This window comes from Channa argus, chromosome 22, assembly GCF_033026475.1.
Source record: "Channa argus isolate prfri chromosome 22, Channa argus male v1.0, whole genome shotgun sequence".
Classification (NCBI taxonomy): Eukaryota; Metazoa; Chordata; class Actinopteri; order Anabantiformes; family Channidae; genus Channa; species Channa argus.
In genome coordinates this window covers 489,824-506,135 of record NC_090218.1, presented here as the reverse complement: position 1 = coordinate 506,135, position 16,312 = coordinate 489,824, and the positions used below count along the sequence as shown (strand labels likewise).

The following is a 16,312-nucleotide window of genomic DNA, read 5'->3' as shown; positions in this document are numbered from 1 at the left end:
GGGCTCAGTTCAGACTTGGTGCGTCATTCTGTTCTTGCCACTAATAAAACAGCCGAAGCAGACAGAAATATCTGCATGCTGTCTGCCCATGGAAAGCTTATGGGAGATTTTAGCTCCACAGAAGTGATGAGAAAACAAGTAACCTGGACCACAGTCGACATGGATCCAAACACACACAAAAAAGTATGACTAATAGACAGATTGGTCCGTTTAGCCTTTGGAATATTTTACTGGTACTCCAACTCTTTTCTTAAGTTTATGATGAGGGAAAATCAAGCAGGACAATGTTTGCAGATACATGGTTTTAACTGTTAAATGGACAATGTGCCTGTGCATAAGCACAGATCGTGAGAAATGAAACAGCTGACCTCTGGTGGCAAACTCAGTCATGTGCACCACACTCATCAGAACTGTTATTCAACAGTTTGTACAACTGATGTGTGGGATTGTGTGTTGGAAAAGAATTTAGTTCTTTCAGTTGTATTTAGCCACCCCGGATTTTGTGATTTGTCCTTAAACACATCTAATTAAACCACAGTCATGTTAGACTGGACAAATACTATGTCCAAATGCTACTCTTATGCCAAGTGCTTTCATCTCATTGTGAGGAAATAATTTGCTGCATTAATCCTAGCAAATATTCCATACGTTTGGATCATCAAGTTAAGGATTAAAATAATGTCCCATACATACATAGTGCTATGTGTTACTGTCCTGATGACACTGAACAGGCTGCAGCAGTTTCTTCCCAAGCAACAAGGAAACACCTGGAACCCTAAGCAAAAAGAACCGTTGTTGTGTTTTGCAGAACCACACAGATGCACAAACACCATATTTAGGTCACACTGATGTGAAAGTAACTATTCTAACGAATAATATCACATCGCTTATATGCAAAACACCTTGCCTGTCTGTTGAAAAAGAAGACTTTAAACTACACAATACACTCAATTTTCAACATCTAGAAGAAAACCAATATCCCAGCAGCCAGTCTTAAGCACTGGAGGCTTGATTACACCTTAGGGAAAACTGGTTTTTCAGCTGAAACCTTGTCCTTTTAGAGACTGTGATGATAAAGCATCTGATAACCTACTATTGCAAATGGTGTGGCCATAAAAGCAGTGTTAACTAGGCATTGGTGCAGTGGCAACAGTAAGAGATTAAACCATCATTATGATCCCAGCTAATATTAAACACTCCTTTTATTGAATAAAAAGAATTGTATATATATATATATATATATAGTAACAAAAAGAGGAGGAAAGCTGTGCTTTCACAAAAGCTGCAAAGTCATGCCTGAAAAGACCACAACAGCAGTCTGCAGGTCGTGTAACACGATGTGGCCTTTGGACCAGAGGCGAACATAACACGTTCTGGACATTTAACGAGTCTCTCAAATCAGTGGTTCTACCAGAGTCAGACTTGCTGCAAAACAGTCCAGTTAAGACGTCCACGTAGTCTACAGCTCAGTCAGGCTCCTGCTATAGCGGAAAGGTAAAGCCCCTGTTAGCAGCTAACAGTAGTGACCAGCAAAAGCACGATTTCACATGAGTTTCACTTTTAGATGGCAACGAAAAGTAACGAGAACTTTTATAAAACAAGCGTTTATTAAATAGAACCCAAGCAAAGAGTTAGAGACAGTAAGAAAAGGAAAATTGCTCTTTCAATGAAGAGTGGGTGGCCCTTAAAAGGGCCTTTGGGGTGAGTGGGATTAGCCAGCTAGCTAATACTCTTGAGACTGTGAGGAAGCCTTCTTTCCCGCCTTGCCAGAGCTCGGTGCAGACTGACCGGTCTTCTTGGGCAGAAGGACGGCCTGGATGTTGGGCAGAACACCGCCCTGGGCGATGGTGACACCTCCGAGCAGTTTGTTCAGCTCCTCGTCGTTACGGACGGCCAGCTGAAGGTGGCGGGGGATGATACGGGTCTTCTTGTTATCCCTTGCGGCGTTACCGGCCAGCTCGAGGATCTCAGCTGTGAGATACTCTAGAACAGCAGCCAGATACACCGGGGCCCCAGCACCGACTCTTTCAGCATAGTTACCCTTACGGAGAAGACGGTGGACACGGCCAACAGGAAACTGCAGTCCGGCTCTGGAGCTGCGAGTCTTTGCCTTAGCGCGCGCTTTAGCTCCGGTTTTGCCTCTTCCAGACATTATCGGTTGTCGAGGTGCTTTTCTGAAAAGAAATTATTCTATCGAAGATTTGAGAGCAATGAGGAAGAAGTTGTCTCACAACCTGGATATAAACCCGACGGTTCGTCCTGCCCTACAATGCTATTGGCTTTTAGATTAAAGTAAACAAGTATGATTGGCTTTTAGAGGTTAAAGGCAACAGGAAGTCGGGCTCCATTGGCCTAACTGTTCTGTCGTCAAACCAATTACGAGAGGTCCTACCGAAGAAACAAAGACGATTGGCTATTTTTTTCTGCTTGTAAAAAGGACCAATCCAGGGTTTTCCCTCCAGCTTCAAAGTTTTTGGCGCGTTAACAAATTCTGCAGTAAGAATAAAGTTCGCGTAAGGTTTATGAATTCATTTTAGTTTTACCACGGATTGCCCGAATGTTAATCTGCAGGGCTGAATCGGTTAAATCAAGCAAAACATTATCTAGAGTAAAGTACACGTTGTGCGATGCTTCAAAAATAATTTATTTAAAATAAATTAAACAATTGAAAATAAAACCAGAGAAACACATATCTTAACTTTTGCAATCATTTTCTGTTCACATTTTAGCCATATATACAGTATAATATGCATTTAGAGAATAAGTTGGCTTTGTTCATTTTCTCAGTATTTTGAATTGTTTGTAGTTTGTAGAGCACACACTTTGGATAAAAGCGCTATATAATTTGCCATTTACGTGGTACAGTACATGTCCATGTCCATACATGTCATTTTGTCTGCCTGTGATCCCTTTTTAATTGTTTTCCTTTGACTTTTGCAAACAAAACATGAAAAGTAAATGAAAATTATTTCATTTGGCTTTTCTAAAGTCCCACAATTAATGCAGTCTGAGATTTTTCATTGTCTCTGACAAAGCACAAATGGACAAACATATGTACATGTTTACATACTGGTTTTGTTTGCCTTTGAAGTGTGCAGCAGGTTTCCTTCTACCTATAGTTTCTACCAGCAACTTCATTTATAGCCCTGAGTGCATCAAATCCCCCCACCATCATGTAAAAAGCAGAACTTATCTGAGACCCCCTAAAGCTGCAGCGTTGTGGAACTCTTTATACCTATATGAGATTTACAAATCAACAAAAAACTACATGATAATGCTCGTAAATATTACAGGATAGGTTTTTAATGTTGAGGTTATGATTATTGTCACATCAGAAATCTTGTTGCACAGTAGTGATAGTTCATAATAATTAAAATGTTCACATGTTAATCAACAAAAGTCTTTATAATTTACCTATATGCACTTTTCAATATTGAAGTAAACAGGAAACACAGGGACAACAGGGGCCTGATCATGAAATGATCAGAAACCACTCCAAAATTAAACAGTTTAAAGTTATTGTCCAACATGACGTGTCTGCTAAAGATCTTGGCTCCTTGAAGATTTTAAATGCAAACTACTTTTCATTTTTGAGCTGCAGTCACTGTAAAAGTGGCAGGTTGCCTGGAGTGTTCAGCTTGTCAAAAACCAGATTATTGCGTGGTTTAGTTGTTCTGACAATAATAACAGAAGCCTTAGATATATCTCAGTAAGTCAGAAAAATAATCAGTTATCCAGTGAGCTTGTTCCTCCATTGGTAGCAGTGCTTTTGCCTTTTGATTTGCCTGATGAGCGAAAAGAGAAACGTTTGATCAGACGTCTGGAAAAGCTGCCAGACTTTTTACGGCTGCTAGTTGAAGCAGCAGAAAAGTTATTGCCCATGTTGGAGATGTCTTCATGGGATTGGCTGAGGCAAGAGTCCTTCTCTCGTTGTCTTCGGCGGAACAACAGCTTCGTCCCACTCTGCAGAAAGCCCACTGCAGGAAGTAGATAGAACATGTGACTTCTATAATAATGGCAATCCATAACAGCATTCCATTATTGAGATTTTGTGAAAAAAAAAAAACAACCAAACTGCTTTTTTATTATTCTACAGATTTCATTAAATAGCTTCTTTGTCAAGGAGCTATTTACCATACTGCATTATGGCCACAAGAGGGAAGCAGCACTTTAGTGTCAGTCCTGTTAAATGGTTTGTAAATCAGTGATTGCTCTGTTGGAGTTTTATGTAAAAATGTACAAAATGTATTTACAAGCGATTAATAAAGTATTATTTTAAATTTAGCAGTGAGTTATTAACATTTTCATTTCATTTCACTGAACTTCAGCCTCTGCCAATTTTAGCAAGGATTGTGAATATGTTACCTTTATGGTCCTTCAGGCTGCGGGTTTCCAAGGCACCAGTAGAGCCTGTATCTGATTCTACGTCATCCACAGATGGACGCTCTGAAACATCAGAGGGTGTGGTTTCATCTGGGTCCGGGTGATGCCCCGTTCCAAAATGGTTGCCATGCATGGCTGCATCCATGGCTGCAGCGTAGCCACTTGAAAACACACAGTCATCTTCTGAGAGTGGAACCTGATTAGTGTTAGATAGATAAATGTTTTTGTAAAACATTTTTATCATGTTTAATCATGCTTGATGACTACTGTCAGCATCGTTATACTAAATCATGAAGCCTGAATAGATATCTGCAAGCCGTCAGGCAAAAATTAGGTCTCAGATGCATTCTTCTGTAATGTGACCCAATGGGGTGCTGTGACTGTGGACTAAAATTAGAACAAGCTCATTTTGCATGGTTCCATGTCATTGTATTTTAGATGCCTTAAGAGTAGGTTAAGTAGACTTCTTTAATGACTCTGTAAAGTTTTGTTAATCCATAGAAGTTAAAGTCAGTTCTTTTGTTTAGTTTACACTTATAAAACACATTCTTCAAGTTATTACATTTCAAACACGTTCAAGTTTCTGACCTTTGACACACCCGAGATTATCAGTGTGCTCCTTTTTGTAGGCGTCTTTCGTGCTACTTTAGAGGCGGACTCTGTCAGCTGCCGAATGGCCGTCTCTGCAACAGGATCCAGGCCATTAGATAGGCGGCTGCTCTCTGAGCAACAAAAACATAAATATTTAAATTAGAACTACACTAGTCAAGTGTAACACTGATTTGCACAACCCACATATTGCCAAATGGATTTTTATTTCATGTCAAATTAAAAATATAATTTCTATCAGTATTAGTATAAAACCCTCTTGTTTATATAGCTAAGTTTGGCTAACATATGGATTGTGTTTATCAAGACTTTTTTGTACTTTGCTTTGTTGCCATGTGTTGAGATTTAAAGATTTTTAACAGGAATCCCTGCACAGAAATGGGATAATATGTGCATTCCTCTTATCTCGTGTTACAGTGTTGCATGTGGCTTATTCTACTTTGCATCAGTTATGTAAAACATTGCTTGGCCTTCGATTTAGAACTCACTGCTGGGATTGGGACTGGTGCTGCCTTTACCATCAGACAGGATGGTGGGTTTCTTCTCAGTCACCTCCACTTTGGATGGAGAAGACAAAGGGGACTCACCTGAAAGACATTAACTATTAACTATTTTATGTCACTGTTAATGGGACATTATTTTATCTTACGTAGTACACCTAGCCAGGCACAGTTTAATACTTTACTCTTCCATTCTACCTGGACTGCGTTCCAGTTTAAGTCGAGATTGGACGGTTGTCACTGTGGTGATGATTGTTCCATCTGGCATGATGGTTCGGTCGACATCGACTTTCTTGGTGGGGGTGAGTGAGGAACGAAGTTGCAAAGCACTCTGGGCGCCACGTGGCTCCTCCATTTCCATATATAGCAGCTAAAGAAATAAAAACAAAACAATGTATCTCTGCATGGAGTCACACTGATAAAAAAATCTGTTTAGAAAGTGGGCACTTTAACAAAGGTGATTACTTTATTTAAACTGGGGTTTGAATGTGGATGGGTATTTAAATATCATTTAGTGAACAAGTTGCAGGAGGAGTACAAGACATGTCCTTGTCTGAAATGTCAGAGAGAAAAAAGAGATGTTTTGAAGATACTTTAAGATTTTAATAAAGACTAAAGGCAGTAAGTTTGCTATTGAAAAGTGCATAACTGATCTAAGAAAACTCACAAGCAAAGAGTATGTATCAGCTGTTACACAACACTCTCTCTCCTTTTGATGTGAATCTTTGTTTTAGTCCAGCATTTCAGGTGAAATTAGATAATACCTCTGATGTAACTGTGCACTTCAAAGCAGGATAATGGCTTTGGAACACTTTTCAGTATGTCGACAAAAATGTAAGATATCTCGTTGTTCACCTCTACTGTGACAGTAGCATGTGGTGCCAAGCCATGGCCAGGGCTTAGTGACAGTATATGTTGTCCTGTAGGGAATTTACATCGTGGATCTAAGGGGATGGATGCCAGACCAGGTAGAAATTCTACCAGAGAAAGAGAAAAGCTTTTAAAGTTTTTAAGTTTCAACATATTTACACAAAACATTATAAAGGCCTTTTTCTTATACTGTAGTTCTGAGGCCACAACTAGAGCACCCACTGCCATTTTTTATAACCCAAAATGCTAACAATGACCATCACAGTAAGGCTGACTGCAGTGCATTTAAGGCATTGCATATTTTGCTTAAGTAGTCTAAACATTCCTGCTGATCAGGTTTCTGAGCAGCAGCCATCAGTAAATTGCTGTCAAGTACTGCCTTACGCTCCCTTTTGCTGTTTCGCTCCAGAAGTCTTATTCTCAGCTCTTTGGTTTCTGGACCCAGTTCCCTTCAACACAAAGAAATTGTTACTATTGGCCCAAATATACCATTTCACAACACAATAACAGCAGCTGATGTCACAGATGCCTACTTACAGATAAATGTCTTCACTCCATTCCAGTGGGGTGTTGGGATTGCTGGGCACAGACAGAAAGCGGGTTGCCCTCTCTTTGGAGGGTTGGTCCAGGCTCAAGATGCAGCACAGCTCCTCTGATCTAGACCACTGACCTGCAAACACACAGACAAACTGTAATGCCGCCAGCAATCAGCAGGAAGCCAAACAGAAATGATCTGATGCTGAGGGAAAATATCTGACCTTTACTTAAGGTCACGTTGAGCTGTCTGAGCAGCAGTCGTCGCCCTAAAACACTCTGGGATACAGAGTTCAATCCCACTGATAGATGGTCCATAGGGGCCTGGTAGCATTCAAAAAGAAAGGGTGCAGGGTCCAAACACAAAATCAGTTTGTGAACAAAATATATTACAGTAGAATCCAATTTTAGACGTTTATTAATTCCAAAAAACAGTGCCTAGTTAGTTTGCTTTATTTCTCACCATAGGAGTGGATGCACAAGATTTCAGGTTGAGGACCATGGCTGGCTGAGTGCTGAACAGAGTGTCTTCTATCAGTCCCTTGATTGTATCCGGGTCTGCTTCCCCCTCAGCGCCCTACAAAGAAAAAGAAGCAACTAATTACCCTCTCATGATAAGCCTGTATATATGCGTTTTAGCAGGAGTGAAGATCAAACTCAACTACAGAAATAAACTTTAAGTTTTTTATGTCTTTATTATCTTTGTTGTGTTCTCAGACAAAAGGCATTCAATAACATGAACATTTATGTAATGACATTCAAGAATGGCCTGTTCTTCATGACTCACAGTGGGTTGAATCGGGTAGAAAGTGACTCACAAATAAAACATTGCATGATGCCTGAGATTTATGAAGAGAACTGGCAGAAAGCACGGTGTGATTGGGGTTGCCTTGTTTTAATGTATGCGCCTTTATAATTTGTAAACTTATAACACCTTCCAAACCTAGTCCTCTGCTGAGGTGGAAATATTGTTACAGTTGTATCTATATCAGATGTTCTCACTTGTCTCTGCAGCTTGCACTGAGATACAGTCAAAGCAAAGGATGGCTGCTTGGAGAGAGTCCAGGACATGAGCAAACCCTCATCCCCTACCTCCTCCAGACACACCACGACCTGATGGAGACAGACAGGGGAGCAGGCTTGGAAAAGATTTTTGACACAGAGGCAGAAAAACAGGTCAACTGACTTGCAGACAGGATTACCTAATACAGCAATACAATAAGTAGTATTTTCTAATTCATTCATAAACAATTATTACTGTGCTATTTTGAGGTATAAACAACAAGGCTTCTGTCTAACATGAATTTAAATGGTAAAGTGAATTAGAAAAAAAGAAACCCCAGGAACAGGAAGCAATAGGAGTCATAGAAAATATGTTTTGAAAAAAATATTTGAAAAAAACAACCTACTGGCATGGTCCTATACTATGACTAGGTACACATGACATGAAAATGACGGTATCATAACATGAGATTTTTTTGTGTAAATTCACACATTTGAATAACAAAGTAAATGATGCTCTGACATTCTAATTTGTTTAAGAGCCCTGTCCTCAATGTGCAAATTCCAGAAAATCCGAGTGGTTAGGGTTAGGGTTTGTACCATTGCCATCATAGGTGCTATTGTGATCTGATAGGTGTCCATGGAAACAGCAGCGGGTGACTGCCTGGTGACCGTCACAGGAAATGTCACTGTGTCAACCCAACATTTACAGTGTAAAACCTGTAAAACAAGAAGAGGATGGCAAAGGATGATGCTGGAATGAGGGCAATGTTTTTGCAACAGCAAGATTCACACGAAACTACCATAACTCTGTGTGTTCAGTACTGCTGTACTAGAAAATGGCAACAAACATTACTCACCATTCTGTGGGGTGACTGATCAGTGCAGGTCACGCTATCTATTGCAGTGGCAGCACTTAACTGGAGACTGCTGTCAAAAGTGATCTGGATAGAGCTCTGGAAGGGACAGAGAAATAAGAAAAAACATCCAAATGATAAATGTGACTGATAGTCAATAAAGTACTCCTGTGCAAATCAGACAGAATCTAAAATAATAAAATAACATTGCCGTTAATGCATTTCTACACACCCGGTATCACATTTTTTTAGAAACAGAAAGATCCCCTTAGGCAAGGTTAGTGATAATTAAGAATATTAATGTGAGGTTGTTTGTTCATGCCGAAGGTGTAAAACCTGATGCTGTAAAGTGGACATAAATCAGTGAGCGGGTTTTATAATATTAATCTAATTTACAATGCATTGCAAATCACCAATGTGATTTTAACCCCGGACAACTCTGTTGAATTGTGCACAGATGAACAGTGCCTCAAGCTACTGACAGAAAATTGCACAATATGTTTGGCAAAAGGAAGTAAGGGATGTACTCAAGTTAATATGAGCTTCAATAATACTGCAGAAGTTGTGTATTCTTTTTCAATAAACTGTAAATGGCTCCGGCTGCTTCAACCTCCAGCAAGTATGCATTATCAAGAGTGTAGCAGTCAATGCCTAGTCATGCTTTCAGTAAGGCCGCATTTACTGTATGAGTAAGTCTTGGACTTGGAATCTCCCGAACAGGAGAAACCAGTATTTTAGTTTTAAGAAAAAGAACCATAGAAACACCAATAGCATATTATCACAGTGGGTGTGTGCCAGAGGATCTGTTTCACTGGATGGCTTTAACTGGCTAAGGAAGACGCAAGGGAGAGAAAACAAATCCCCTATTGTCAAGACATATGTTGCTCTAGATCCAAGTCCAATCTCCATCAAACAAAAGACTAGCGGAGGGGCAGATATAAGAGGATGATATAACAAAGTTTCTGGTTTTTCTGTGCATTCATGTGTTTGTGCATGTGTGTGCTAGTGTTCCAGCCAGATAGGCAGGAAGCCAAGTGCAATGCTGCAAGCTTACGTAGGTTCTCTGGACCAACACTGCAGTCACATGACTGCAGTGTACAACCGGCTGTGTTTCCTTTGGTCTCTAAACTGCTCAGTCACTCAACCGTTCATTATATCATAAGTGCAGAACACATATGACGTGATGCATTTCAGATTGCAAGGCTTTAGAAAACCCCATTAATCACAGGGTTCTTATTGTGTGTGGATAACATGTGTATTACTGAAGGTTTCTGCCATTGCAGTTAAACACCACTGGCATCTTTGCAACAAGGCTGGGTACAGTGTTTTTTTATCCATATGTTTTGCAAATATTTGCATATTAACAGCAAAACATTTTATATATATTTAGAGCATTTTTGCCATTTTGCCTTCATTAGACACTTAAAGGCATAAACAGAGACCAGGAGAGTTTCCAGAATCAAAACAGGGATGTTAAAAGAGCATCATGCCAAATCATATATAAAACTGCTTAAGGACAAAAACTGTGTCATAGTGTATTTACTGCATAGATTTGTATTCTCACTGTATCTGACACATGTCCATGACAAATGAAAAAAACAACCTTACTATTGCAAATTACTTTAGGACAAACAGCAACACTGACTTGCCAACATGCATCAATCCAAATCTTGCACGCCTAAGAGGGTTAGGTTGCCACATTTTCAGTCTGTTGTTTCTGCCAGAGGATGCCTTTTCTGTAAACAATCCCTCTAAAAAACACTGCAGAAGTCCATAATTTATGTCCTGGCACTATCTTACCATAGTGCTAGTTTAAAACATACATTGTTTCAGAGTTATTCAGCCATTGCACATCCATAAAAGATGTGTTCGGAAAATCCTTTGTTGTTCACGGTTTGAGTGTTACTGTAAAGCCTGGAATATGTAACTTGTTTGTAGTTCTAAGGTTCCTAGTCCTTCCTACTTAGACATGTTAAAGCTATTGGCTTTATAGTTGGCCATCTGGTGCACAGTGGTGTTGTGTATCCTTCTAGCTGAGGCAACAGAAGCTCATTTCAACATGGACAGGGCGATGCTAGCAGCATATCCACAGATTTGTCCTTGTGGACCACCGCTGTCCAATTGAGTGTTTATGTAGAGGGTAATTCTGGAAAGACACAGTTCCTGAGGACATCCATAGTGTCACTTCAGGTTTGTCAGCATTACGCCCTTTGGATGCAACTGGCTGAACACCTCTGAAAAGCATGTGCGTCAACTAGAAATACACTCGCCCTGTGGCTGTAGATGACCCTCCTCTTCCTCTCCTATCTTTTCACTTAGTCCCATGCATCTGAGCTTCATATTACAGCAGCATGCAAATTTGCTTGACCAAAAACTAAAACATCTAACAAGCTTGCTTTAACATAAATACACAAACACACTTCTGTGATAATGTGAAATAAAATGAAAACAACATTTGGGTTGCTTTTCTGGACGTTCTATCAGGTGAAGCCACGTTAAGATGCTAACAGCAAAAGCAAATGTGAGCGTGCTAATACACTATATAAAAATCACCATCGGTATGTTAACCTGCTAATGTTGGGATTCAGCCTTACTGTGTTGCATGCATGAGTGCTGACTCCAAACTGCTGAAAACAGCTGTTAATCACGCAGAAAAAGAATTTCATTATTTTATTTAATTACTAACAAATGTAATTTGTCAAAAGAAGGCTAAAAGGACTCCTATTTTAAACATTTCTGAAATAGCTTTACTTCACATTTATATAAAGGTAGCACATACAAATTTGCATCACACACCATGTTTGTCAAAGCAGCAGGCTTGGAGATCAGTGCCTGCTGCAGAAAATGTTAATGATTTAGTGATTTTCCAGGAATTCTAATACGGTTGAATTTAAATCTGCCATTGCAAATGAGGGTTGGGCGCTGAATGCCCCTTGTCAATTGAAAAGAAATCTGCTTGAGTATAATCACAGGGCACCAATAATCCACTGACAGCTCACACTTTGAGAAGGAAATACTGTAAGTGAACTCTGGCCTTGTGATAATCACCAGGCTCGTTATAATTGCAGATTTTATACGGAGAGGGAGCTTCCTTCCCTGCAGATGCACACTTGTATCCTCTATCAGTCCTCCTCTTCCACCCACTGAACTCAGTGACGATGGCTTGACATCATGTGTCAGCTGCAGAAGCACATGCAGTCTGACAATGCTGTAATGATCTGCCAGTCTGGATAGGCCAACCAGCCCAGTCCTCCAAGCCTCCTCCAAAAACTAATCCAGCCAGAGACATCTGCATAGCTCTACATTAAGTATATTCTGCAAAGGCAAGATTATATCTAGAGGCTCCTGCTTTAAAATTTCAGGAGACAGACATTTTCTCTGAGTAAACAACTGAGTCATAAACAAAGCTGGGAACATGGAATTACTGTCCAAAGGTACAAGAAGAGGACTATATAAAGTGAGCTTTTCATGCTGCTGAACAGCTTTACAGGTCTTTTATTTCTGTATTTCATGTGGAAATGATCATTAAGCAGAGGAAAGAGGACGTCCCTCTGCGGCATATATCTTGCTTCACTAAAGCCTCGGGCGAAATCTTTGTATTATTTGGACACAGGAAAAGTCATCATCAGAAGACAAAATTATAAAGAGCTGAGTTGCAACACACCAGCCAATGCTCAATCATCGTGCTTGCTGCACTGAGGATATTAATTGTCTTTTCTAATCTAAATCCCAGACAGAAACAGCAAAACCAATTTCAGAATATCAGAAAGTTGTTATCAATATCAATAAGCGTATCCAAAGCAGAGATCTAAAATGGTGGCTACACAACGTGTAGACAATCGCAGACACTTTAATTCTTGCAAACAAACATGCCTCGTGTCACTTATGTACAGCCGTGCTTCAGCTCATTTGTTGACATATATATTGTAGAATCGTAGAATATCGCCTGATGTTGGAGCCATTCGGGTCAAAAAGTATAAGAAGACAGCACATGTGGATAATACGAACGTTTTTATGACAACAATGTTATATCACAGTATCATGATATGGTACTTTTTCTTATAGTTTTAAGTGAAACCATCAGTAGATTATGAAACTTTGCACATATTGTATTTGAATATTAGCTTGGTTTATCCACAAAAATAAATGCAGCATAAATCAAAGTACCTCTAAGTATAGTGACACAAAATCTCTGAAAGTACAAATAAAAGTATTCAACAACAATACGTGGTTAGCAGGGGCCAATTCATTATCTATTGACTAATTAATCCACTTAGCTTATTCATAATGATTTCACAGGGTGTGCAGAAAGAGTTTTTTTAATCCAATTTCACATGATGTTGCTCTCCAAACATAATGGAGCCATAGTGGTATTTCTCCAGAGTTCGATGCAGGCCAATTCACCTTGCTTTTATTAGAAAAAATTTCACCTTGGTTATTTAAAGATGTAGTGTTTGTTTTTTAAGTGGCCACAGCAACGTGGCACCTGGCAGGTGCTTACTTTACCATACCCTCTATTTAACACTTGCTGAATCAGGTTTTTCAGGTCAGGATTTTAGGGAGGGGGTGAAAACCCAGAATATAAGGTGTACTGATACAAGTGTAAACAGTACCTGTGAACAGAGTTAAATGTGTATTAGTAATGAGGACTTTTGATGCATATCTCCTGTTAGACTTAAGTCTTCCAGGTATATATCTATATAACAAGGGCTGTTATCTCAGTATCAGTGGCCAAAGTTAAATTGATAAACTCACGAGTGATTTGCATACTCCCCACACACATTTAGAATAACAGATTGCCCTGCACACAATGACTAGCACAAATTTTAGTTCACTGCATGCCACATGGACAGACAGACATGGACAGCTTGTCACCATTTTCCTGACAGTTGACACATCAAGCTAGTGTGGGAAATGATCTTACAATAAATACTATATACCCAATCACTGCTCAGTGGAACACTTGTTTTAACTTCTTTCAAGTTCTTCTTCTGGTACTGTAAAGCATTTCAGATGCCTGAAGGTCATATGGTTGTAGACCAAGCTGACAGAAAATCATGAAAGTGAGAGTCTTTTAAAGTTCGCCCAAGGTTTACTGTGATGTTATGAATGTTATTTCTTGGTAACTACAAGCAACAAAGGTCAGAGTGGTTCCACTAATTAGGCCATTGTAAAATAATTAAGCTGGTACACTCCCATTTGCAGCCGTACATAAAAAAGGACTAGTCCCTCAGAGGTTTTGAATTATATACAAACAAAACAAGGCTACTTCAGTCTGATAAAATCACATGTACTGTAAGCTCTGCTGCTTTTGTGCTACATTCCAAAACTACTTGTGGAGGACATGTTGTAATATAATAATGCAGTTTGGATCATGTGATCATTTAGAATCACAATTATAAAAATGAATTATGGTTCAGTTGTATTGCTAATAGTTTTTTGTGCGTGTCAGAGGAATGTCATATTATTTTATTTCTGTCTTTTGTGTTTTCTTATAGAGTAACTACAAAAATATGTATTTGTGAACGTCCGGTAGACTGACAGCTTCTGCCCGAAGGACCAGTTGATTAGACTGTGTTGTTTCAATTATTTGTTTACTGCTCTTGACTCAGATTGTGTACAACTTGAATCTCTTTCTAATCTTGGTGCTAAAACTGTGACCTACTGTTTGTCGTCCACACGGACTGTGTGGATTGATCTGACCCCTTTAAGCTCTCCGCCAAGTCACCTCTCACTCAACACACACACACTTGTTTCAAAGTGTGTGTGGGGGGGGGGGGGGGATCCATGTCCTCTTCCAGCGCCAATAGGAAATGTCTGACTGTGTGGAAGACTTTGATTCACACAGATCAAAGGAATGATTTAAAAGAAAAAAAGACCTTTAAAAACTCACGATAAGCCTCTAACATGTGCCAAACTACCAAATGTCTGGAGCACTGACCACACTACACGTAAGTTTATGTGCGAAGCAGTTTTGTGAGTTGTTTTAATATTAAGCATAAAGGTTAGGAGCGGAAGGAAAAGTGAGACCATTCCTGTGTCTTAAACAACAGTAATATTACCCCTTGCCACTGTGATCAAACACATTTATTTCCCCCAACGTGATGGGGTTTCAGACTATTTTTATAAGGTGTGGGTGTTCAAACTGTTTCTAGGCTTACTGGTGTTGCCTCTCTGCTTCTATATGCACTGATTCAGAACTGTTATGCAAGGCTCTGCCCCCCATCCTCTTACCGATTAGAGACACTCCAACTCCCACTTCTCCACCCCCCGGCCTACACACACTTCCAGCGCACATGGGCACATCAACTGTGTCAGGCCTTGCTTAACTATTCATGGTTCTGCTTAGTTAGGCAAGCCTAGGTGTGCTCTCTTACCAAATGCCATAATGTTTTTTTTTTCAACTCTCCTTTGCAGTTTCATTTTTGCTACAATTCTACTTATTGATGGCTTAAAGATGTCAAATTAACAACTCACCCCCTGCCTGCAGGCTTGCTCATTCAGAGCTTTGACCCAGGTTCTCTGCCAGTGCTCCCTGAAGGACCTGAAGGCAAACAAAGAGGTCAACAGGCCTCTAGCCCCTGCCTTAGATGCAGGTGCTCCATCCTGGCCTGAGTAGAGCTTCATCAGGAAGCCCCACAAACCTCCTGCCCGGTTCCCGTGGGGCTGAGAGAAGAAGAACTGCGGACAGTCTGTTTTTCTCCTCTCCTGCTCGGCTGTGTTCCGGGCTCTCCACAGCTGCAGTAAGGTCTGCCAGTACTGGAACAGCCATCCCAGCACAATAAGCAAGGAGACTAGGAAGAGACCCACCAGACCCAGCCAGCCCAACTCCTGGAGGTCCATCACCGTCTCCTGGAGCCTCTCATATCATCAAGTCCGGATGCAAATGCCAAGACTGTCGGTCACAGCAGATCGGGTCTCTAGCCTGTAAGAGGCAACAAAGAGACAGAGTAATCTCGATTCAAGAGGTACCTGTGTGTTATAGGAACCGATGAACACCCTAAAATATTGGACTGACCACTTTGCAGTGAATTTGCTCATTTGTTATGGGTCAGGTTACCACACCGCTTGTGTCGATACACTGAAACCTGCGTTAACATTACGTCGATCTCTAAAAATAAATCATGCATTAGCGATGCTGCGCAGGTAAACGGATAAAACACGGGTAATTAATTGCAGCTAAAAGCCGAGCCACGGTTTACCTTAAACGGTCTGAGACGTAGGCTGCAGGGAATCGAAAGCAAGGCATCGGTAACATGAAGCTGACTTCATAGCGATGTGCAGCACTGCCAACAACAAATGTGGGTGTCCCATATCCGAGTCAACGGAGATGTTCGGACTGATATCTCTCTACTGTCATCTGTGGATTCAAACAAACCTTGGGCTCTCTGGTAGTGTATTACAGGCTCTAGACGGTTTGAAGTCTCCGCTGCTCGGATCCTCCTGCCCTCTGTGAGCGCTTCACAATAATGATATAAGAGCAGAGGCCTACAGGTGGCGCTGCAGGGCAGAAATGTAACGCCGAGGAAGGACGACCTCCAAAATAAAAGCAGAATA

At 40.4% G+C, this 16,312-nt stretch overlaps 2 protein-coding genes across 3 annotated transcripts; both read right to left on the bottom strand.

Moving 5' to 3' along the window:
* Positions 1–1,588: 1,588 nt before the first annotated feature.
* h2ax (H2A.X variant histone) lies at positions 1,589–2,230 on the bottom strand. Its single transcript, XM_067491517.1, has one exon. It carries the CDS (start codon positions 2,150–2,152, stop codon positions 1,724–1,726), a length of 429 nt encoding a protein of 142 aa, XP_067347618.1. The 5' UTR covers positions 2,153–2,230; the 3' UTR covers positions 1,589–1,723.
* Positions 2,231–2,626: 396 nt separating this feature from the next.
* On the bottom strand, positions 2,627–16,244 carry c2cd2l (c2cd2 like). 2 transcript variants are annotated; one of them, XM_067491516.1, is made up of 15 exons: positions 16,134–16,244; positions 15,233–15,680; positions 8,759–8,854; positions 8,499–8,618; positions 7,899–8,009; positions 7,360–7,473; positions 7,121–7,220; positions 6,900–7,032; positions 6,747–6,811; positions 6,348–6,469; positions 5,691–5,862; positions 5,481–5,579; positions 4,972–5,105; positions 4,366–4,579; positions 2,627–3,977 (listed from the first exon to the last, which is right to left on the bottom strand). In XM_067491516.1, exons 2-15 carry the CDS (start codon positions 15,596–15,598, stop codon positions 3,727–3,729), a joined length of 2,097 nt encoding a protein of 698 aa, XP_067347617.1. In that variant the 5' UTR covers positions 15,599–15,680; positions 16,134–16,244; the 3' UTR covers positions 2,627–3,726. The 2 variants fall into 2 exon arrangements, with proteins under 2 accessions (XP_067347617.1, XP_067347616.1); XM_067491515.1 differs by having other exon boundaries at positions 15,958–16,242.
* Between the last annotated feature and the right edge of the window lie 68 nt (positions 16,245–16,312).

Excerpts from the sequence above, each read along its gene's own strand:
- h2ax (XM_067491517.1), bottom strand. The coding sequence starts at position 2,152 with ATGTCTGGAAGAGGCAAAACCGGAGCTAAAGCGCGCGCTAAGGCAAAG.
- c2cd2l (XM_067491516.1), bottom strand. The coding sequence starts at position 15,598 with ATGGACCTCCAGGAGTTGGGCTGGCTGGGTCTGGTGGGTCTCTTCCTA. Across the intron at positions 5,106-5,480 it reads CACCAGTCCCAATCCCAGCA|AGAGCAGCCGCCTATCTAAT; the intron begins GTGAGTTCTAAA and ends TTTGTTGCTCAG. Across the intron at positions 4,580-4,971 it reads TAATCTCGGGTGTGTCAAAG|GTTCCACTCTCAGAAGATGA; the intron begins GTCAGAAACTTG and ends AACACTAATCAG.